Source organism: Rissa tridactyla, chromosome 8 (assembly GCF_028500815.1).
Source record: "Rissa tridactyla isolate bRisTri1 chromosome 8, bRisTri1.patW.cur.20221130, whole genome shotgun sequence".
Classification (NCBI taxonomy): domain Eukaryota; kingdom Metazoa; phylum Chordata; class Aves; order Charadriiformes; family Laridae; genus Rissa; species Rissa tridactyla.
This window is the reverse complement of record NC_071473.1, coordinates 16,321,607-16,344,984: the sequence shown is the minus strand read 5'-3', so window position 1 is coordinate 16,344,984 and position 23,378 is coordinate 16,321,607. Positions and strand designations below refer to the sequence as shown.

At 56.3% G+C, this 23,378-nt stretch overlaps 1 protein-coding gene across 2 annotated transcripts; it reads right to left on the bottom strand.

The window, feature by feature from the left end:
* Positions 1-105: 105 nt before the first annotated feature.
* Positions 106-22,364, bottom strand: PGAP6 (post-GPI attachment to proteins 6). Of its 2 annotated transcripts, none has more exons than XM_054210855.1 (13): positions 22,009-22,364; positions 13,253-13,430; positions 11,502-11,709; positions 11,280-11,413; positions 10,140-10,405; positions 8,596-8,924; positions 7,761-7,854; positions 7,072-7,195; positions 6,236-6,372; positions 4,035-4,213; positions 3,410-3,556; positions 2,887-3,003; positions 106-2,391 (listed from the first exon to the last, which is right to left on the bottom strand). In XM_054210855.1, exons 2-13 carry the CDS (start codon positions 13,264-13,266, stop codon positions 2,095-2,097), a joined length of 2,046 nt encoding a protein of 681 aa, XP_054066830.1. In that variant the 5' UTR covers positions 13,267-13,430; positions 22,009-22,364; the 3' UTR covers positions 106-2,094. The 2 variants fall into 2 exon arrangements, with proteins under 2 accessions (XP_054066830.1, XP_054066829.1); XM_054210854.1 differs by lacking the exon at positions 22,009-22,364 and adding an exon at positions 19,404-19,551.
* Between the last annotated feature and the right edge of the window lie 1,014 nt (positions 22,365-23,378).

The window sequence follows — 23,378 nt, the reverse complement described above, 5'->3', positions numbered from 1 at the left end:
ACCCTCCCATTGGCTGGCGCGGAGGGGGAGGACGGACGGCGGCCGGCAGGGGCCGCGCCGCGCCCGCGTTTCGCTGCTCACCAGTACCGACGGCATCACCCCGGGTTTGCCCCCAAATACCGTTACCTTTATTAAATTATAAAACCGTAAGCTTTAAAATTTACCGTATAAAATAATCACAGGTATTAACAGCAAAGAAAAAAACCCAACAACCCATACATTATTTTTTTTTCCCCCCAGACACCAGAATTCACCCATTTTACCCAAAATAATTAACACCCCCACACCCCTCCCAGGGGCCTGACACAACCTTGTGCCAGGGCCAACAGTCGCGGGGACGGGGGGTGGGGGACGGGGCGGCAAAAGCAGAACTTCAAGGATCAAACACAAAATTAAACAATCACGTTATGGGGATTTTTTGCCCCAAAGCTTCTCCCGCCTCGCGGGCGAGGAATTATTGCTTTTCTCGGGTAATGGCAGCACTGGGGCCAAGGCCGGGGGCCGCGGCCGTGAAGGACCTGCCACGCCGCTGTGCAAACCGAGAGAGAAAGGGGGAGAAAAAAGTGCCTAAAAGTGATAAAAGTCCGAGGAAGGGCCGAGGGCCCTGCGCCACCCGCTGCCGGCGGCGGCTGAAGGGCCGGGGGGGGACGCAGGGGACACGGGGACGACAGCGGTTGGGCGCACACGAGCCCCCTTCGCTCATCCTGCGTCCGCTGGAAGAGTCGGAGCTTGCGGAGGCCGGGGAGGGATAAAGTGCAGAGCTGAGCAGAAGGCTGGGCGCTTCTCTGAGCAAAGGAATAAACCCGTTTCCTACAAACTAGGAGGCAAATCCTTCATAGAGAGCTCTTTCCTGAGGGGCTCCGTGGAGGGGGGCTCCACACCAGACCGACCACAGCTGGAATAAACCAGCAAGGAACGATGCGTTTGAGCCCTTATCTACAGAATAAGGATGGGCGAAGACAACTTGCCTGGTTGCCAAGTTTCTGCCCTCGCTTTCCGATGCCTGCGTGCCCTATGGTAAGGCTAAGGTGAGACAGACGCTGCAAAGGAGCCCACAGCGATGCTCCTGGCTGGGGTGGGACACCGCTGGTGGTCTCAGATGGGGCTGTGACCCCACAACATCCAGGAGGATGAAGGAGCAGGGGCCGGGCAGCTCGGACACCATCCTGGACCCCCTACGCTGCCCCGGTAGAGCCACGCACACATCCAACCCACAAAAGGGAGGAAGACGGTGAATACCTGAACATGGAGAGCGGAAGGGGACAGTGCAGCAGCCTGCCTCCTTCCAGATGAGCTCAAAGGGCTAAAGTTAAACTTAGACTAAACCCTGCACTGCCGTGGGTTTCACAGCTCGGGGCTAGATGCTGCTGATGCCTCTTGCACCTTCCCACGTGGGTTTTTTTTTTTTTTTCACATTCCTGCCAAGTCTGATCCTGAATCCAGGGCTCAAGTCCTGGCCTCATTCTTGCCCCCCCAGAATCAGGAGTAGGTAAGAGCAGCACCACCCGTTTCACAGGGCCCCTGCGGAGACGGTGACCAAGGGCTCAGGGCACGCTGAGATCAGCTCCCTGCCTCCCCATCAGCACCACAGCAGCATTTGCACACACCCCACACCACCCCCCCCAGGGTCAGAAGAAACCCCGTCTTCTTTTAGGTTCCAATGCTGATTGCAGGGTGGCAGGGGAAATCCCTGTCCTACAGCCCTCTGCTGGGACGGGATGTGCAGGGAGGAGCCCAGCAGCCGAAGCCCTGGCTCCAGCCCAGCATGGGCTAAGCCCAAGCCTGATGGATGCAGCAGGAGGGGAGGAAGGGGTGGCGATTTCCCCCAGGGCCATGGGGAAAGTGGGGGACAGGCTATTCCTTGATCTAGAACCATGAAAAGCCTGCCCCATCCCAGCAGAAAAGCAGAGGTGGCCTCAACCTTGCCTTCACAAGACAAGCACGTCATCATCCTCTTTAAACCTGGTCCGTACTGCGCTCTCCCGGCCAGTGAATGAGCGTGTTTAAGGGGATTGCCGACGTGCGAGAGACGGGCAGCCCAGGCAAAGAGCAGCCCCGCCAGCCCTCTGCCTCTGCCGCCGGGAGCCGAGCGGTTCAGGTCACAGCATAGAGCTCCTCACGGTCGTTCTGGCAGATCTGATAGCGACAAGTGAGCTTCTGCGACCAGGCCCAGGGCTTCTTATGCTTGTCCCGAGGAGGGAGCAGGAAAGCGACACTGGAAGCCACCAGCACGTGCCAGATGCTGTGGGTGTAGTAGTAGTTCTCATTGGTTTCCATGAATGCATATACTGAGATGGCGATGAAAGCCAAGGTGATCCCTGGGAGGAGGTAGAAAACCCAGCGCTTCCACGAGGGGGGGTAGCAGTGTCTGCGCTTCACTCCGTGGTAGACCTGGAGGGCACAGAAGGGTTAAGCAGCCAAGCAGAAGCTTAGGAAGGGATAAAACAGCCAGCCTTGCCTGACCCAGGAGCTTCTGCCAACCTCCCAGCGAGAGGGTGTGCCTGCTGCCTCTGAGAAATTCAGCCTCCCCACTTCTTGGGCCCATCTCTTGCGTGCAAGAGCTGTGGCACCAGCAGGCAGGTGATGCCACAGCTCCTGCCCAGGGCAAGGGCAACAGCCAGCCATTGTGGGACAACACTGCAGCCACCGGCGTGTGCTCAACTGGCGCTGCCGCAGCGGGACTGTGCTGAGACCCGTAACTGGGGGATTTCTCAGCTATTGGAGGGGTGGAATGTGAATCCCTTGCCCTGCGCCCCCTCCACCCGGGTGTTTCAAGGAGATCAAGCCCTGCCTGTGGATCGGCTGGCATCTGGGGTCTGCTCTGCCACCGTCATTCCCTGGAGGGGAGCAAAGGGCAGCAGGTCCTGCCTGGCTGCCCTTACTTACCCACGCTGCAATCATGATGACGAGGGCAAAGAGGCAGGGACCCATCATGTTCCACACCCCTCTGCGGTCCAGCTGCAGGGACATGGCAATTAACAGGGTCCCCAAGACGAAAAGGACCTGGGAATGAGACACCACCACTATCATCAGCAGCTCGCCAGCTGCCAGAGCACAGCCAGCCATGGCAGAGGCAGGGAGGACCTCACCTCCTGGCCACCCAGCCCTGCGTGCGTGCGGGACTCAGGAGCAACACCTTCAGAAGGAGAAACCAGAGGACCCACAAACCTTTCCCACAAATCTCAGTCCCTCAAGCCCAGTCCCTACAAGCATGCAGGTTCACGATCCAAACTCCTGGGACAAAACAACCCACTGGTTTAAAAATTAAGGTGGCAGTGGGTGACAAACAGGCTTTGTCACCAGGCTGGGCTGTGTCATTAAAATACAGCCATGAGAGGGCTCAGCATGGCCACCCGCGGCTTGGCTGGCTCAGGTCTGGCCCTGCCGCGCAGGGTGACCTGACACTCACGTATTTCAGGATCTTCTTCACTCGGGACATGCACAGGATCGTCACCCAGATGGACACCACAGAGCCCAAAAAGTCACAGTACTGTAGTGTGTCGTAGTTCATGATGCACATCACCGCGACGCCTGGCTGGTCACACGCGTGGTAGAACTAGAGCCAGGGACAAAAACAAAGGCTAAAATGAATTCAGCAGCACCACAAGGCTTCCTGGGAAGGAGAGGCAGGAGAAGGCTCAGCCCATGGCAGCGCCTCCAGGAAGCTCCACCAAGCGCTGTGGCATTACAGAAAGCAGGTGAGAGCAGCCATCAACCTGCACCCTCCCAGCAGCAGCCGAGAGCTCCGAGGACAGCACCCTTCAAGCACGCAATGCTCCAACCCCACCTCAGCTCCCTGGGGTCCCACCCCCAAATACGAGCACCCGCAATGTGGGTGGAGGAGCCCAGTGAAAATGACACTCCTGCCAAGCTCTGAAGAGGCAGGACATGTCCATGGAGGTGCTTGTCCAACGATCCTAGAAGCTCCTTGTGGAGCTCCAGGATGGATTGCTCCACCAAGGACTTCAGCCCGATGCAGCATCCCTGATGCTCAGGGGGAGCTGGCAGGGCACCTGACAAAAGGCAATGCCTACCGTGGAGAAGAACATGGTGTAGGTGTAGACGGAGGCCTCCACCAGGTAGTAGCGATAAACAGCAACCGCTATAGCTGGCAGGAACATGAGGTTGCTCAGAGTGAGCAGGAGGGTGGCCAGGTTCTGCGCACTGACAGACTGGGCCTTGGTAACGTCCGTGCAGCTCCAGCCGCCCCAACCTGTGGAGCAGAGAGGCTTGTGTGGATCTCACATGCCCTGCCTTGTCCTCTCGCACCACCCAGCAGGAGACTGAGACTCCTCAGAAGAAGCAATACCCCCCTGGACTTATCACGGAGCCTCCTCTCCCTTGCTCCATCAGCCACTCACACTCCTGTTCTCAGGATGGTCTCGTTACTCATCGCATGCTCTGCTGTGGAAATTCTTGGGGAACTCCAGCAGAGCCGCATGTCTGCTCTGAGGACATCCCCCAGGTTGTTCCCACATAGCAGAGGCCATCCTATGTACAGCAGGGGTCTGCCCAGGCTGGTTCTTTTCATCCCTAGAGTAACTCAATGCACGTGCTACTTGCTGGTGGTACATCAAGGATTCAAGGCTCGGATGCTTCAGGTGATGGTGTAAGCTGGGTGCAAGATCCCTAGAGATTCCAGGAATCAGGGTGGAGCATGATACACAGCACTGAGGAAGCCTCTGGGCTCCTGTCCTACCTCCTATCACAGCAGGACAGACTGAAAAGCCAGCTCAGGTGGCTCTGGGCCTTGCCCAACTGAGTTTTGAAGATGTCCAAGGATGGAGATCTGGATATTATGCAAAGCTGAACAGCTTTGATGAGGGAAAATTTGTCTTCAATTTAGCTGGAAAGTTTCTTGCTGCAGCCTCTTGCCCTTTCCCTCTGCTCTCCCAGAAGAACCCAGCTCCAGGGTCCCTGGAGCCCCTGTAGGCAGGTTCAATTTGATCCCCCTCCAACTCCTCTTCTCCAGGGTGAGCGCAGCCACCACCTCAGCCCACGGTGACGTCTCGCTCTGCGCAGGACAGAGGGAGTGACCATTTCCACAGGGCACAAGCCAGCCTGCTGACTGGATACCAGTCAGGTATCCAGGACTCAAGGACTGAGCTGAGACACTCACCTGCTTCTTTTTTTTTTTCAATTTTAAATTATTTTAATTCAAGGTTAGGATGCCCACACCCTCCCTTTTGGGGAAAGGAGGTCAGTCACAGGGCAGCCTGGGTATGTGGAAGCACACGGTCAACTCCATGGTCAAGAAACGGAGTTAAAAGTAGCATCCATCCCATTCCAGTGCCACTAGAAACCCAGCCAGCAGCTCTGCCCCTTCTGCCGGCTCCCTGCCAGGCAGAGCCCAGGGAGGCTGCTCTCTCCAGTTAATTTCTGGGTCACGAATATGCAGATGGGGCATTTCGCTCCGAGTGATTCAGCAGAAAGCTGTCCTCAGCCTGATTCCCCGGTTCCCTTGGGGTGCTCTGTGCTTCCCAGAACCTGGCAACCCTGGGGGAAATTAGGATGCTGCTCTCTCCACCTCGCTCCTCGCCCCCCCGTCAGCACTGCAGCAGACGGCAGGGACGTCCTGGCTCAGGCCCAAGGCAGCAGCGAACCACATTTTGTCTCGTCCTTCTGCTGAGAACAGGTAGAGGGACCCACCCAAGCAGGGCAAGGCTATCATCTTCCCTACACCACCGACTCCCGCCCAGTCTTCTCATCCCATTAACATAATTAGCAGCTGACACCGATGTTCCACCTCGGAGTCTAAGGGCTGGCCTGTGTGCTGGCTCTTGGCAGCAGGCAGAGCACCATGGCAAAGGACAGACAGGGACGGCAGCCTGCTCTTGTCGCGTCCCGTACCAGGACCCTACACAACAAACCTCCCCGAGAGGCACAGGCTCTGACGCGGGCGTTTTCAGGCAGCCCTGCCACCATCCTCATCTCTCTGGGGATGCTCAGCAGAACCTCCCCAAGCTGGAAGCCAAAATCCAAGCTGCCCTCAGATGGATTCCCCATTTCCCCTGGGCTGCTCTGTGCTTCCCAGAACCTGTCACTCCTCAGGAAAGTCAGGATGCTCCCGAAGAGGCCACCACGGGTGCCGAGGGCTCGTTGGACAGGCGCTGTGACACCTGGCTGCTCCTGGCAGCCGCGGCACACCCCAGGCTCCCCTGCCCAAACAGCACCACTGAAAAACACGGCCTCCCCTTGGGAAGGACGGCAAAGCTTCCCGGGAAAAGGCACTCACCAGCCTTGCAGCTGCAGCCGGCGTAGAGGTAGCCGTGTCTTCTCAGGAGGCTGCACTGTCCATACGGCCCACAGTCATTGAAGCAGGGGGTGAGGTATGCGAAGACGGTCACTTTGGCTTCTGCGGCGTTACATTCACTGCAAGGAGAGCAGGAGGTCGCGCTGGTACCCCAGTCCCTCAGGGCAGCCCTGTGGCCAGGGACCACTCTACTCCTGAGGGTCAGGCCACGCTCCTGCATGCAGGCTCCCCGCTGTTTTGGGATCTGCTCCATCCCTCCCAAGAGCTAGGAGCAGAGTCGGCTCCCTCTCCACTCGGACTGCCAAAATGATGTGCAGGAGGGAGTCATCTCCCTCCAGACCCCTACAGCCGACCCCGGTACCCAGGATCAGCATTGCCAGTGCTGTCTTATAGCACGTGCTCAGCCCCTTACGCAAGGAACCAGCAGGAAGGCAAACCGCAGAAGTATGGGCACAGCTGCCTGCACCTCAGAGAACCCTTGAAGGAGTAACAGCAACATTTTTGTTAACCAATTTATCACCTCAAAATCCACCTGGGGAAGGGGAAGCTCATCCAGGCAGGCTCTGCTATCCACAGTCCGCACGAGACGTGCCAGCTCGGGACCAGACAAGCTGCTTGGGTGCTCACGAGAAAGTCAGCATTGCCACCCACCTCCTTCCCCCTCCACAGCCACAGTTCAGCTGCTACCAGGTGAGAGAAGCCCACGGCAGGGCGGTGAGGATGGGGGCTCGGTGTTGCTCATGCCAGCCAAGGGCGGCGGGATGTGGAGGCAGAGTGCTCTGAGCCGGCCCCAAGGCGGAACGAGGCACCAGACTCACCCCTGGCCCTTTGGGCAGATGAGTTGCAGGGAGAGGAACCAGTCATCCGTCTGCGGGTACAGCACAATCAGCATCGCTTCCGGGGAGGACGTGCTCACACGCAGAGGGTAGCCCTGGAAAAAAGCTTAAAGAAAAAGAGGGAGCTGTGGTGTGCCAAGACTAGGGGAGAAAGGCCCACAGCGATCTCGGGCTGAGACCGACTGCACAGGAATCAGATGCTCCTGTGGCTCCTTGCTCCCATCCTCAGGAGGCACCAGGAGGATGGAGAGGACCCTTGCTCCTGAAACCCTTGTTTTTCCTTTCGTCTCAGCTCTCAGTACCTGCCTAGAGAGCACAGGGCACCTGGAACAGCCTGTTTGCTTGGCTAGTCCTCCAGGGCACAGCTTAGCTTCTCTTCACATCACTGATGCCTCGACCACCCCCAAGCCCCCTGCCAACAAGGCTGGAAGAGCCCCAGCTGGTAACCAGACCTTCCTTTGGTGGAGGCTAACTCCCGGTGCCAGACCAGCACCTGCACCCCAGCACTCTGGGCACGTGCCAGCACGAAGACCTCAGGAGGGTTCGTGCCAAAACCAGCTTCCCTGGGACACCCCACAAAGTCCCGAGGCAGTTACCAGCTCAGGAGGTGGAAAAGCAAAGCCCCGAGCCGGTGCAGCTGAGCTGGCGGCGGGTGCCGGCGTCTCTCGTACCTGTGCTGCAGTTGTGCGTGGCATTGAGGGACAGCACCGGCGAAGCAGCACTCACACACGCTACCACGGTGGCGTTGGCCAGGCTCACGGACGTCTGCGCAAACAAGAGCAGTGTCCCACGTCAGAGCACCCCGATGTCACCCCCACACACACACAATTCATCTCCCACTCTGCCCATGGTATACGGGACCGGCAGGTGATAATAAATCCTGCAGATCAAGGTCACCCATCAATTCAGCAGCTGTTTCTGGGCAAAGCTGTGTTCACCTCACCCTGCACTGCCACCGTGTCACATGCTGGCTGAAAGGCAAGAGAGCCTCCTGAGGGACTGCCCCAAAGCTCAGGGACACCCAGACATGGCTTCAGCACGAGCGCAGGGTGGCAGAAATCAGAGGCAGCAGGACATCAGGGCTGAGCCCCGCTCCAGCCCTCAGGAATTTTCACAGAATTTCAGAGGGCTGATTGCGGGGTGTCACTGGGAGCCTGGGAATCAGCGACTTGGGCAGGAACATGCCTGGGTTTCCCTGCTCGGTCTCCTCTCCTGGTGGCAAGGCGCCAGGCTCCCGTGGAGAAGATGGCATCGCAGCTGCTTTCCATTTTGTCTCCTCTGCGTCACTGCCACCACATGCCAGCAAGCTGTGGCATTTGAATTGGAGCTGGCAGGTGGGACATGCTGGAAGCGGCTAAAACAGGCTCAGAGTGTTTTGTGACAACAAAAAGAATAAGAAATAGTCCCACCGGTACCTACAATCCCTGGAGTCTGCTGACAAACCAGCCCAGGAGCAAGGACAAAGCCCCGCAGAGGGGAGACAATCCCATCAATCAGCCTCCGCACCTTGTTGAGCAGGAGATTGACCACGAGGGAACCCCCGCTGTCCATGCCAGTGTTCAGGTTGAGGAGGAGGAGGGTCGGGGAGAGGGAGTTCACGGGCACGCTGGGACCATTCAAGAGCCTGTAGCGCACAGACACCACATCCAGGTCCTCACGGACGACGGGCTGGTTCTGCAGACAGAAGCTCCTCTGGTCGGATGCATTGTGTGAAGTCTCTCCCGTAGACAGAGTGGGGCTCCCTGCTGCTCCTGCGCTACCCGGTCTTGGACCAGTTTGGCTCTGGTTTAGGCTGCCGAAGTTAAGGAATGAACTGGTACTGCCTGGTCTGCAAGCTGTAAAGCAAAAAAAAAAAAAAAAAAAAAAAAAAAGGAGAGGAATCAGCACAGCCAGGACGAGCACCTCACCCAGGCAGGGCCCCCGGCAGCTCCAGACCTTCAAGTGACAGCACAAACTGGGGGTATTTCAGCTGGTTCATGCACTGCAGCATTGGCTACAGCCCCTGAAAAGCAGGGGGAACTCTAGCATCAGCATCCACAATTTGGGACGCTGACGGAAGGCAGACAGCGGTACAGCGGGTGGAAGCACCCTGGAGCTGCTGGGAAGGGGAGAGGGAGCAGAAGAAGAGAACACACAGCATCATAACACATCAACATACCCAGGGAGTACTCACCAGGCAGTGGCAGAGCACAGCACTGAGCTGCCCCATAACCACAGGCTGCATAAAAGTCTCTACCAGTTCCCCAGACACGAGCAGACAAGGCTGAGCAGAAGAAAAAGCCAACCCAACGTAGCTACAGGCACAAGCCATCACGTCACGGCAGATGGAGCTGAATGCGACGCTTGGGAGTCCTACTGGTGGAGCCTGTCCATCCCCCCCAGAGACTCTACTGCTCCCCTCTAACACCCTCCAGGACAAGGGATGAGGCTCTGCTTTGTGGAGGAGATAGCAGAACCCCCAGCAGGAGAAAAACTTTAAAATGTACCTAGTTGGTGAGCTTCCAAGAGTTAAATAGAGATTATGGTCACGTAATAAGAGGATGCAAAGGTGCCTATCGTAGTCACAAGGACCTCGTGACCTCCTGGGTCTCAAGGTGTCACCTGAAATGGTGACATCTCCTCACTACAACCCAAGATATTACCCCAAGTAAACCTCTGTGAGATGGTTTCCTGTCTGTAGCCTACTTATAGTCCATCAATAGTCAACGTATCATTACAGTCTGGGGCATCTACCCAAAACTATTTTCCCCATCAGATTTTAAGCCAGCCGCTGCTTCCCAACCAGCCTTTGGAAAATACCATTGCCGAACTTTTCAGGCATTTCCAAAACAGGCAGGTACAGGGAGTATCCCTCTTGAGGGAACGCTGGAGCCTTCACTTTTGACCCCAAAGCAACAACTAGATCTCAGCCCTCAAGTTTACGCCCAGGCAACCAGCGTGCTGGGGAATGCCGGCCACTACAGCCAGCCACCCAAAGGCCCAAGAGAGACACAGTAGACACAAAGTTCTCTCTGGTCCTTCCCATAGGACTGGAGAAAGTGGAAGCCCACCTCTGAAAGAAGCCAGCATCTCCACAGACACGCTGGCATTGGCAGCGCCGAGACTCTCCACCATGATCTGCAGCCACTTCTCCCAGGGAGGCGAATCCAAGGCCAGGCTGCAGTTTACCTTCCCCACGCAGGTGATGATCCTCTGGAAGGACTGGGGCAGCGTGATGGAGCCCAGCACTACCCGCACGGCGCACGCTTTTTGCTCGCTTGACACGCAGTTCCGCAGCTCAAGCCACATCACTGCGGTGTGCTTGGGAACAAAGACCCTGCAGGAGGAAGGATGAGCAGTTTGCAGAGCTTGAACTCTCAACACAAGCCAGTCACGACCCACTGCGGTCTCTGGGGCTTTGGGGCAAGAACTAGATCACCCTGGTTGGTGTTATGACAATCCTTCCTAAGGGAAACCTCTTCTTCAGCACAAGAAGGACATGGACCTGTTGGAGCGGGGCCAGAGGAGGCCCTGGAGATGCTGGGAGGGCTGGAGACCCTCTGCTGTGAGGACAGGCCGAGAGAGTTGGGGGGGTTCAGCCTGGAGAAGAGAAGGCTCCGGGGAGACCTCAGAGCCTCTTCCAGTCCCTAAAGGGGCTCCAGGAAAGCTGAGGAGGGACTCTGGATCAGGGAGGGCAGCCATAGGATGAGTGGGAATGGTTTTCAACTGGAAGAGGGGAGATTTAGATTGGGTATTTGGAAGAAATTCTTGGCTGTGAGGGTGGTGAGCCCGTGGCGCAGGTTGCCCAGAGAAGCTGTGTCTGTCCCATCCCTGGAGGTTTCCAAGGTCAGGTTGGAGGGGGCTTGGAGCAACCTGGTGTGGTGGGAGGTGTCCCTGCCCAGGGCAGGGGGTGGCACTGGATGGTCTTTAAGGTCCATTCCAACCCAAACGAACCCAAACCAAACAAAACATCTCAAAGAACTAAAATTCCTGCAGTTGAACTTCTAAGACCACCTGGGAAGTGTTGGATAAAGGCATTCGTGTGCTCCCTGTGCAAACCCTAGCACTGCTGCAGGGAGCTCGGCAAACAGGCTCAGAGACCCCCAAGCTCCAGCCCCACAGGGAACACCCGTGGCTTCCCCCAAGGAGCACCTGTGGGAAATCCCACCCCCACAAAGCCCCAGGTCTTTCTGCCCCCTGCTCTCACTCACTTGACATGCAGCGCCTTAGCAGGCGAGACGACGGTTTGTGGCATGGCAACACCAGGCTCCAGAACAGGCATATCAGCGAGTCTGAGCACAAACATATCTGCCTGGAACATATAGGGGCACGGAGTGGAGAAACCCTGCAGGAGGGGAGAGAGCAGATGGGTCAGCTGTGGCGAGACAAACTGGGCAGAGTACAACGGCCGAGACCCTCTCCAGGACCCTCACCTTCACTTCGATCCTGCCCGCAGCCTCAGGGAGATGGGCAGCGATGAACCAGTCTCCGGCAGCAGGGGTGGTGACGTTCACAAAGGTGGTGTTTTGCACAGCGCTGCTCAGAGTGATGCTTATGCTATAGGAAGGACGGACGGTCGCATTTGCAGGAAAATCAGTGCCCAGCGGATTAATTACGGGAGGGGCTCCATAGCGAAAGTGCCTGCGAGAGAAACCAGAATGCGAATAAACTGAGGGATGTAAAGACACTGGCAAAAGAAATTGGGATACAAACTCACCAGGGGACACCCAGGTTGGCCAGAAAAAACCTCACATTTTCAAGTGGACCACAAGAGCCATCATTTTCATCGGGTGAGGACTGGGTGCTATTGGCTTTATCCGGAATTTCTTGAGAGATTGGTTTAACTTGGCTGCTTATTAAGGTAAGGATTTACACTTTTTCATCAAGCCTGAAAGCAAATTTCCACACTTACCAAGGTTAAGCCCCAGCTGCCAGACTACTCCTTTTTTCTAACCATCAGCCAATGCCCCATATAGGCCAAACCGTCAGAGAAGAGCTTTCATTTTCTAGCCAAGATCTGCATCTTCCCTATTTCCCCTTTTAAGGAGGGTGGGCAGAGAGACGAAGAAGATGCTCACCAAGGGGGGCCCATGTGACCAACCTCAGTACACCAGCATCCGCTTTCCAGATAAGCGGCCCAATGTTTGAATTACCAGAAAAGCAGGCAGTTAAGTAATACATGGGATGTTTACTTGGGCAACCAATTTGGCATTTAATTTGCTTGCTTTTGGACTGCTAGAGCATTGCGATAGAACAATGGAGGTCGCAGGTCCAGCAAACAAACGTGACAGGTGATGTGTTATTAACCTGCTTGCGTTTAGCTGGGCTGGTCTTCACTTCTTAGGGTATCATTTAGCTGCTGCCGTGTCCTGCACATCCCCAAACTATTGGAAACCTTTCTAGGAAGCAGGAAGTAGGAAGATCATCTGTGCCAGGCTGCTCAGGAGCAACTCAAAGCACCGGTCTGCGCCCAGGACAGACCAGGGAAGCGCACGCCTCTCCCGAGACTTCCATGGAGTGGATGCCAGAGACCCACGTGTCTCCATGGGCACAACTTGGCCAGGAAACTTGGGACCCTCCCAAGATACAGCTCAAAGTCTTGCAAGTTTTTAACCTCAAATCCTTCAAGAACTCCAGTACTGTTTCAAGCAGCATTTCTTTCACTGGCATTGAGTTTGCCATCTTCTCAGGCTCCTGCGTCTGCATTCCTCTGCTATCTCTGCTCCGCACAAGGCCCGCACCCTTCACAAAGTGTTCCCAGTCTCTTCATTTCCTCTGCACTGAGGAATTTGTCTGTCTCCAATTGGTTTGGGTCCTCTCAAGCCCCTTGTGGTCCTGCCACATCCTTTGGTACCACGCGCAGGAGCCTGCCAGCCACAGAAAGGTCCAGGAACACCTTTGCTCACGAGCAGCAACACCAGTCTCACTGTGAAGCTCTCTCCAGTGTTTCTAAGGTGTCTCTTAGACACCACGTCTGCTAGACAGCCCCAGATCCACTGGTAACGTGGACACAAAATGCTCCTACTGGTTTAAACACAGATTTAGGGCTAATAAGAAACTATGGCTGCTGCAACTGGGGAACAGATGCCCAGCCTCCTACAAACAACCCACCCCGGCCATGAGCAACACGGACAGAAGGACAGGAAGACCACGTGGGCAAGCACGGACAAAGGGACATACGTACACTGTGATCTCCATGTTGGTGCACTCAGGTCCTTTCCCCCGGGACGCTTGCAGGAGCCAGCGAAGCAGCACAGTGTCTTCTGGCACACGGAAGTGGAAGAGCTTGGCGTTCCCATACCAGCTGTAGAAGGAGAGCTTCTGTGCGCTCTGGGAGAAGTACTCGGAGACATAGAGGGAGTCTGAAAGGCAGAGGGCACAGCGGTTGCTGGGGGGGCTGCTGGGGGCAGGCTGCAGGGCTACACCCACAGAAGCTCACAGCAGTTCTAAGGTTGTTGGAGAGGAGCCCTGTGTGTCCCTGACTTCTCATCCCAGTCCTGTTAGAAAAGTGGTGGTCCATGTTGTTCCTCCAGCCAGAACTGCCCGCAGCCTGCTACAAACCCCTCACCTGAAGCCACAGAGCACTAAAAGATGCCTTAACCACGCTCTGCAAGATGTGCTCTGAAGACGACAGATCACCAGAGACACTGAGGAGGAGGAGGAGGAAAAGGTCAGGAGGAAAAGTTGACGGCACAAGGAAAGGCGATGGAGCAGGCAGCAGCAAACCCCGGGGCAAACAGTGCAGAGCAGATGGCAGCAGGTAGCGCAGGGGTGCTCTGGGCTCCAGCAGCAGTTTACGGTGCCACCAGGCAAGAGCTGTGCCCTTGTCTGTCTCTGCTGAGCACCTGGGCTGATTTATCGGTCTTACCCAGCTCAGGACACACGTACTGCACAACACACTACTTCCTGTGATACACAACACGATGAAAATCATAGAATCGTAGGATGGTTTGGGTTGGAAGGGACCTTAAAGACTATCTCGTGGGACACCTCCCACCAGACCAGGTTGCTCCAAGCCCCCTCCAACCTGGCCTTGAACACCTCCAGGGATGGGGCAGCCACAGCTTCTCTGGGCAATCTGGGACAGGGGCTCACCACCCTCACAGCCAAGAATTTCTCCCTCAGATCTCATCTCAATCTCCCCTCTTGCAGTGTAAAACCGTTCCCCCTCGTCCCATGGCTCCCCTCCCTGATCCAGAGTCCCTCCCCAGCTTTCCTGGAGCCCCTTTAGGGACTGGAAGGGGCTCCAAGGTCTCCCCAGAGCCTTCTCTTCTCCAGGCTGAACCCCCCCAGCTCTCTCGGCCTGTCCTCACAGCAGAGGGGCTCCAGCCCTCCCAGCATCTCCGGGGCCTCCTCTGGCCCCGCTCCAACAGCTCCGTGTCCTTCTGCTGTTGGTGCCCCAGAGCTGGAGGCAGCACTGCAGGGGGGTCTCACAGAGCGGAGCAGAGGGGGAGAATCCCCCCCCTCGCCCTGCTGCCCATGCTGCTGGGGATGCAGCCCAGGGTGCTGTTTGCTTTCTGGACCGTGTGCTGCAAACCTAACTCTGCTTTCAGATGTACCTTCCAAGGTCTAATGATTTTCCTGCCTGGAAGAAAGACTACTGGGATAGCGAGAACAGCCCTAGGGTAGGCTGAAAGGTGGTGCAAGAGGACAATGGCTATTCAGTCAAAGTGCCATCAGGACTAGCTAGACCTTCCATCCATCCCTCTGCCCAGCTACGCCTACAGACCCCCTCCCCAGCCTGCTGACAATTTCACCTGTAAAATCATGTATTAATGTTTTGTCAGTAAGAAACCAGCCAGACTGCAACTTGGGGCTGGAAAAGAAATGTCACGCCAGGGTTGGGAATGGGACGAAACTGCACGGAGACAGCAGAGCCAAGGTCATGCTGCCCACCCGAAAACAAGTTCATAACACTCAGCAAGGGGTAGAAGAAGGGGTCTTCACATCTCTGCTTCCTTCTACTCTGGGATTCCCTGGAGTGGGGAGAAACCGTGGCGCCTTTTGGACAGAGATTCCTCATTTCCATCAGAGAATAAAGCAGCAAGTGCGGTTTAACTCGCCTTCTTCCAACGCTGGGCAGGGGCGTGTGGTGTGGAAACACAGAGGACCCAACTGAGCTTAAGAAAGTTGCCAAAGAAAGAGGAAAACAGTCCTGGGGCAGGACCAGAGCCTTGGGATGGATGTACTTCGTGCCAAGAGGAACCTAATCCTAGCAGAAACTACGATCCGTGCCCCAAAGCGGGACACACACAGGCCTGCACCCACGGCGCTGCAAAGAGACAGGAAGGTTAATCATGGCTTTAATTCCCTGGCAAATTACCAAGCCAAAGCCTCCAGGCACCCTGCAAACCCAACAGGGAAAGGAGGAAACAGGAAAGCGAGAAATACCGGCCGTGCAGGCCAACCGGGGGACTCGCTCGAGGAGGAAGAGCGTGGCCGCCTGGCTTCGCCGCGGGGGCTGCCCCAGCCGCACGCCCACGGGGTCCGGCCGAGGGAGCAGCACCCCAGTGCACGCGGCCAGGAGGGCATGCAGCAGGACAGCCAGAGGTCCCCAGAACCCAGGCAGAGCCGTACCGCTGCAGTCCCCACGCCGGGGCTACGCTGCTCTCCGGGCCAGCAAGGAGCAGAGACCACAAAAGGGGCTTTTCAAGCAAAGGCTCCCCGGCTGCCACACCAGCGCAGCGCGTGGGCTACCACAGACAAGAGCTGGCTGCGAGCCCCTGTGAGCCCAGTTACGTTTCACACACAGGAGCTACAGAAGGGAGCAATCTTTAATCGGCAGCGCCTATATCCCCAGCTGACTCCGCATGCACACAGTGTGTCTATTTCTGGAAGTCCATGGCTTTCCAGTACCCAAAAGGGGCTACAAGAAAGCTGGGGAGGGACTTTTTACAAGGGCATGTAGTGATAGGACAAGGGGTAATGGCTTCAGACTGGAAGAGGGGAGATTTAGGTGAGATACGTGGAAGAAATTCTTGGCTGTGAGGGCAGTGAGCCCCTGGCCCAGGTTGCCCAGAGAAGCTGTGGCTGCCCCATCCCTGGAGGTGTTCAAGGGCAGGTTGGACAGGGCTTGGAGCAACCTGGTGTGGTGGGAGGTGTCCCTGCCCAGGGCAGGGGGTGGCATTGAATGGTCTTTAAGGTCCCTTCCAACACAAACCATTCTATGATTGGGCTCAGGACAAAGGCAGACACAGACATAAAATATGATTAGAGTTGGTCCTGCTCAAGGCAACAGGTCCCCTCAGACAACCTGCATGGGGAAAAGCCCTTCTGCCTTGACATAAGCTGCTGCAACCCCACCATCTGTCAGGCTCCGCATGGCCAACGGCCACGGTCACCACCCTTCCAGCACGTTCTCACGAAGCTGAAGCACGATTTGTGTGGTTTTGGGGGAGGAGAGGGCAGGCAGGCTGCAAAATTAAAGACTCAAGCAACCAGCAGTACTCTTTATTAAGGACCGGTCAATGACCTGGAGCGAGCCGAAGCGCAGTAACAAGTCGAGGGCAGGCAGGCCGACCTGCCACCAGCTTAGCACCAGCTGTGGCTGTACCAACGAGACACCGGTGCAGGCAAAGTCCGCTGACAAACAGCTTCTTGAGGCGCCAGCTGGCCACGCTGCACCCAGGGAACGGGCAGGCCGGCTCCCAGGGCTGACAAGGAAATATCACGAGCAGATAAACTGAATATCAACAGAGAAAAGCCAGAAAGACAGGTCACCGCAGGCGAGGCGTGTGCTCTGGCAGCCCATTTGCATCGAGAGAGAGTGCTCGAGTATTCGCTGCGCTCTCTGCGTGGCTGTCCCCGTCCATCCAGTATGCTCCGCACCAGCACGGCAACACCTGGGAGGTCCCCTCGGCTCTCCCGTGATGTCAAACCACCCTCTAAACTGAGCAAGGGAGCTGTCACACGGATGTTGTTTCCATCCTCTCCCATACAGATTTCACCTAAGTGGATTTCAAACATTTTACGGAAAAAAACCCAAGTGTTTTTTAAGACAAGGAACAAAACGCGGTAGAATCACAGATGCAGAGAGGAGACGGGTTATTTGAATTTCAGAATAAAGAGCCACCTGCAAGAGCTCGGATGTGTTTATCCAAAGATGATCTCATGGTAGTTTTAGGAAATGATAACTTGACTGCTGGTTTCAGGGCTTCCCATCAAAAGGATGAAGCCCTCATTTCAAAGCAGATGTTGCGTAAAGCTATATGGACAGTGGATCAGCCTGACTCTAAAGATGATGTGGAAGGATGTTTGGCCATTTATAACGTATCAGAAACCCTATTCCTTTAGCCCGGGTCAAAAATCCATCTTTAGATGTTCCAGAAAGCGGACTCCTTGCTCCTCTGGGGAGATGCTGATCCTCACCAGCTCCCAGACCTAACCCTACAGAGGCATTCCCCCAGCTGGCGGGCCAGCGCAGAGAGAACCCAACCACCACACCTCCAGCGCAGGGCAGCTCTCCAGGGCTGGGAACCCCCCCAGCAGGATGCCAGAGGAGGGTGGGCCTGGGGTAAAAGGCCATCTACCCCCTCCGGCTCCCCCCGAGCAGCCTCCACGCATTGCAGACTATGAGGAAGTGATAACCACCATCAACAGCGGATAGCCACCGCCAGGACGAGCCTACCTCTGTGACGGGGTGAAGGAGGCAAACAATGTCACCTCCCCAGCCCTTCCCACCACCACACTTGCTGGGTGACCCTCCGGAGGGGGAGGCACAGTCCCCAGGGACCCCAGACCCCCAATACCACCACAAAAAGTGCCCCTGCTCTGCTGAAACCCCTGCTCCTGCCCAGCTGCCTCAGTGCACTGGAAGGAAAGTAACCTGAAAACAAAGCAAAACCAAAACAACCACCACCACAAATCCAGCAGAAACCCCTCTGGGTCTGGGCCTGACCTCTCACTGCTCTGCAGTGCCTGACACCAGCGCTGCTCCACCGGAGATGGTCCACAGGGCCCCCAAACCACTCGGGAAATCACAAAGCCACCTCAAAGCCATCCCTGGCAGGAGCTGCGGGACTCAGACCAGCTCCAGGGGTTGTGCAGCAAACAAGCCCCCACTCGTTTAACATAACCGGGTTGGTTTCCCACCGGCACCTCTGCCCCCCGGGATCCCACCGGCTCCTGGGGCAGGCAGCGAAGCCCCCCAGCTCTGGCTCACCCTTCTGTCGCAGCCCTGGTCTCCCCTGAGCATCACCCAACGGCCGCCAGGCACCCCCAAACTGCCACTGGGCACCCTGAGCATTGCCAAACTGCCCCCGAGCATCGCCAAACTGCCACCAGGCACCCCCAAACTGCCACCAGGCACACCCGCAGAGCATCCCCAACTGCCCCCGAGCCCCGCAAGCATCGCCAAACTGCTCCCGAGCATCACTAAACTGCCTTCCGAGCCCCCCGTGCATAGCCAAACTGCCGTTGGACACCCTCAAACTGACCCTGGGCATCGTCAAACTGCCACCAGACATTGCCAAACTGCCTTTGAGCCCCCCGGGCATTGCCAAACTGCCCCCAAGCATTGCTAAACTGCCCCCCGAGCATCGCCAAACTGCCGCTGGGCACCCTCAAACTGCCGCTGGGCACCCTGGGCACCGTCAAACTGCCCCTGGGCATTGACAAACTGCAGCTGGGGACCCCCAAACTGCCACTGGACACCCCCAAACCGCCCCTGAGCCCCCCAAGCATCACCAAACTGCTCCCGACCATCACTAAACTGTCCCCCGAGCATTGACAAACCACTGCCGGACACCCCCAAACTGCCCCCTGAGCCCTCTAGGCACTCCCAAACTGCCCCCAGGCATCCCCGCGGAGCATCCCCAACTGCCCCGAGCATTGCCAAACTGCCGCCGGGCACCCTGAAATTGCAGCTGGAGACCCCCAAACTGCCCCCGGGCACCCCCAAACTGCAGCCGGGGACCGTGGGCACCATGTAACTGCTGCCGGAGACGCCTAAACTGCCCTTGGGCACTGCCAAACTGCCCCCGGGCACCCCCAAACTGCAGCTGGAGACGCTCAAACTGCCCCCGGACACCCCGGACATCACCTAACTGCTGCCGTGCACCCCCAAACTGCCCCCGGGCATTGCCAAACTGCAGCCGGGGACCCCCAAACTGCAGCCGGAGACCCCCAAACTGCTCCCGGGGTACCCGCAAACTGCCGCTGGGGATCCCCAAACTGCCCTCGGGCATCCCGGGCATCACCTAACTGCTGCCGGGCACCCCCAAAACTGACCCCGGGCATTGCCAAACTGCCCCCGGGCACCCCCAAGCTGCCCCCGGGCACCGCCGCGGAGCATCCCCAACTGCCCCCGAGCCCCCCCCATCCCGTGCGGCACTCACCGGGCCCGGTGCGGTTGCCGCGGCCGGCGGGAAGCGCCAGGAGCTGCAGCAGGAGCAGCAGGAGCAGCCGCAGCGGGCCGGCTCCCCGCGCCATGGCCGCCCGCCGCTACCCCGGCATCGCCGCCCGCCGCCCGCCCCGCAGCGCCATCGCCGCCACCGCCCGCTTCCGCCGGCCCGCCCCGCCCCGGCCCGCCCCCCCGGAACACCCGCCCCCCCGCAACACCCGCCCCCGCCGGGCGGCCGCGGCGACGGGCCTGCCGCCGGCGTGGGGGCGTACGGGCCCGGGGCACCCCCGGGGTGAAGCGGGGAGCTGGGGCTGCCCGCAGGCCGGGGGGAGCCTTGGGGGGATCGGGGCTGGGGCTTGTGGGGTGCCCAGGTCCTGGGGGAGACCCGGCACCCGCATGGGAACCCCTCCTGTCCTGGAGACCCCGTGGTGCTGGGGGGGTCCTGGAGCCCTAGCAGCACCCCGACACCCCGGGGAGCCCGATGACCCAGAGACATCAGCTGGTCCTGGGGACCCCCGTGATCCTAGAGGGGTCCTGGAGCCCTATCAGCACCCCAACACCCCAGTAACCCTGGGGAGCTCGGTGACCGAGGAACATCAGCTGGTCCTGGGGACCCCCGTGATTCTGGAGGGGTCCTGGAGCCCTATCACCACCCCAAGCACCCACCCTGGAGCCCAATGACCCAGAGATATCAGCTTGTCCTGGGGTCCTCCAGCACCCTGATGTCCCAGGAGGTCCCTGAGAGCCCCAGGAGAGTGACTGGGGGGGGTGTCTCAAAAGCCCAGGAGCATCCTGGACCCGTGGGAGAGTGCCCTGGGGAAAAGGGGGAGGGTGGGGTGGAACCAGGGTGCTGCCACAGGAGACAGTAGCTTTGTGGGTTTGCTTCTCTGTGACACAAAGAGAACATGAGATGGGAATTGGAGATCAGTTCAACCTGAAATCTCAAACATTAACGCGCCTCGGTTGTAAACAGACAGTAGCTGCCCACTGTGCTGTGCTGAAATTGTTGGGGAGGCTCAACCCTTCGATCTGCAGGGGTTTTTTATACTCGTCCCTACAAAGTCCAGTTGCCTTCTCAGCTGTTACGTATCTGCCACGTTCACAGGACTCACCGGAGATGTGGCTTCCATAGGAGTGGTCAACTCCTTCTCTGATTTTCTGGTTGTTTCCAACAGAGTCTTCCCTCTTACATGCATTTTTTTTGGGACACCTTCTGATGTGTTTGTGTTCTCCAAGAGAGCAATGCAGTCCGGACACAGTCTTAGAGTCCTTGCTTGGGCAAAATTCCCTCCCCTTGCTTATGGGTCAGCTTGGTTGAGGACTTCAGACCTGCTTTCAGTCAACCACAAACTCCCTGGAGATGGACTTTTTACTTCAGGAGCTCAAAATCTTTGCTTCTTGCTCTCATGGGCCTGATATACTTGTGGTGACTTTTCTAGGTATGGGAAGGAAATTCCCTAGGGAAGAGCCGGTCATTTTCTAGGGGCTCTGACATCAGTGAAAGCCCCATCAGAGCAGCTTGTGCAATCAATAGCTAGCAATGCCCTCATGTAATTTATGAGAAGACTTCCTTGAAGTCAGCCCAGAAGCTTGAGCACATAAAGCATAGGATGGGAAGGGACTGTTCTAAATCCCGGCCTAGATTTGTTCACTGCCATTTGTCTGCTATCCATGGATGTTCAGAGCTCTCCTTCTGGAATGTGCCCTGCCTAACAACAGCAGCAGCTTCCTCCAGGTCTTTTTGCCAGGCATGAGGATATCATCCCCTTTCTCCTGTGTTGATCTTTGAGGCCATGCAGGGATCCTGTAATATCCCGGTCCTCCTCTATAGTGACAGTACCCAATGTTTTGGCCATTAATAACAATTCCAAGGCCAGGTCCAAGGTCAGATTCTACCAATAATTTCCCTCCAGCCCAATAATTCCCTTTCAACACTCCTGTTATCATCGCCCTGTTTTCTTGAGCTCTGTCTTACAGTTCTTTCACCAATCCATATTTTCTCCAGGCAAAATTCCGTGCTCCCAGCCCCACCAGCTCACGACTTACAACAAAGCTCAGAGATTCTGACCCACAACTTGATGGGTTTATCTGTTCTTGCAAGCATCATCACGCATATTGCGAGCATCATCAAGCATATTGCGAGCATCAATCAAAGCCTTCTTTAATGGCTAGTTCTCCTCACCATTTTTCATAACCTCCTTGTTATTCCTTATATCCTTATGATATTAGGCAATCACACTCCAGTTAGGTTTTATACTCTTTACGTCTTGTTTTTCCCACTCCTTTGGGATATAAAGTAATTTTACAACGTTTCCTCTAGGGAATGGCAAGTGCCTTCCACATTAGCTTTGAGTTCTCCCAGTTGATTTTGCTGTAGCTCAAAAGTTGTTCTGAAAGAATAACAAACCAACGCTTCTCTTCTCATCCTATATTCATTCAGCCTTCCACTCCACTTTAAAGGTATTGGCTCATCATCAATCAATCCTTATGAGTGACTTCTCCGCAACGCTGCCTCTACTTATTGTTATTTTCCTCTTAAAGGAAGAAAAATGAGATTCAAAGTCAAAGATCTGAGAGATCTGAGCACAATTCAAACTCACCTAATGTGATGTAGAATCCGATCAACAACGCTGCACTTGCTCCTGTTCCCCAAGGAAAGCATTCCAGTGTTCAAGGGAAGTGTTTGGAGTGGTGGATGCTGTAGGAGAAGTCACCTCCAGACTGACAGCTGCTCCAGACACATGAGGACACTAAAATGTTGTCATCAGCTTAGCGGCTCTGTGGGTCGTTCCCTTCCCCTTTGATAAGTGGCCATGCGATCTCAGAAGAAGGGGTGAGTTTGAACCAGGGAGGGTGAAACGCCCTCTCTCCCTTTTGCTCCAGAGCTGGAGCTGGAGATGAAGCTGGAGCTGGAGCTGGAGATGAAGCTGAAGCTTCCTCCAGTTCCACAGGCAGTGCCACAGGTGGATGCATGCAGCCACCCACGGCTCACCGTGACCTGCAGCCAGGCAGAAGATCCAGCTGCGGTGGTATCTGCCTCCTCTTGTGGTGGCAACAAAAATTGCAGTGTTTAGAAAGCTGCAAAACCGCTGGGGAGCTTCTGTCTGTGCCGAAATCTAAGGGAGCATGGAAGTGCCGGGGGCCAAGGCTTCTGTCTGGCTTAGTGGCACGGAATATAGTGCAGGTGCTGGTGTAATGGTCACCACATCTGCTTCTTGCTCTTTGGTCCTCAAGCTCAGCCCCTCCTCAGGAGTTCAGACACAGGTGGGAGACTCTGCTCTGGAGAGCACATTCCGTACAGTCTCAACCAGGCTGGGGAGAAATACAGAAAATATCCCTGTTTGAAGCTACAATCTGGAAAAATAAATAACGATGACCTGTCCAAATCGAATCTGTGGAGCTTTAACAATGCTGACCCATGAATTTTGATAAATATACTTCTACTATTAATAATGGCACTCAGCTGCTCAACCACTGAAGGAGGTATAAAAGCTTTCTGGCCGAGCAGCTGCAATGCACATTTTGCTGTATTGCTTTCCATAAATCCATAGCTGGGATCCTCTTGGCCACGTGCAAAGGTCTCCGGAGAGCGCAGAGCTGGCACAGCCTGATCCCCTCTGTTTGTCTGGTTCTGGTACAAGGAGTAAAAAAATCTATATTTTAACCATCCCCAGGTAGATCCTGGTTGAGTTGTGTCTCCCCAGCAGCTCGTTGCCAATTGAAGTCACTGTGACAGGGGATCTGGAAAGGAAGGGTATAATGAAGAACTGTGTCCCTGGAAAATCTGCACTTAAAGTTGCACGCTTTAGGTTCGGATAGAAACATCAGATGATGCTCCATCACTGCAAGAGGCGGGTGAAAGGCTATTTGATGTGGTCCATGGAGCTGCGCTATGTGCAGCTTCCAGTGTGAGTCATAAATAGAAAAACAGGAGGTCGATCTTTTCAGCGTAGATGAAGGCAAGGTGACA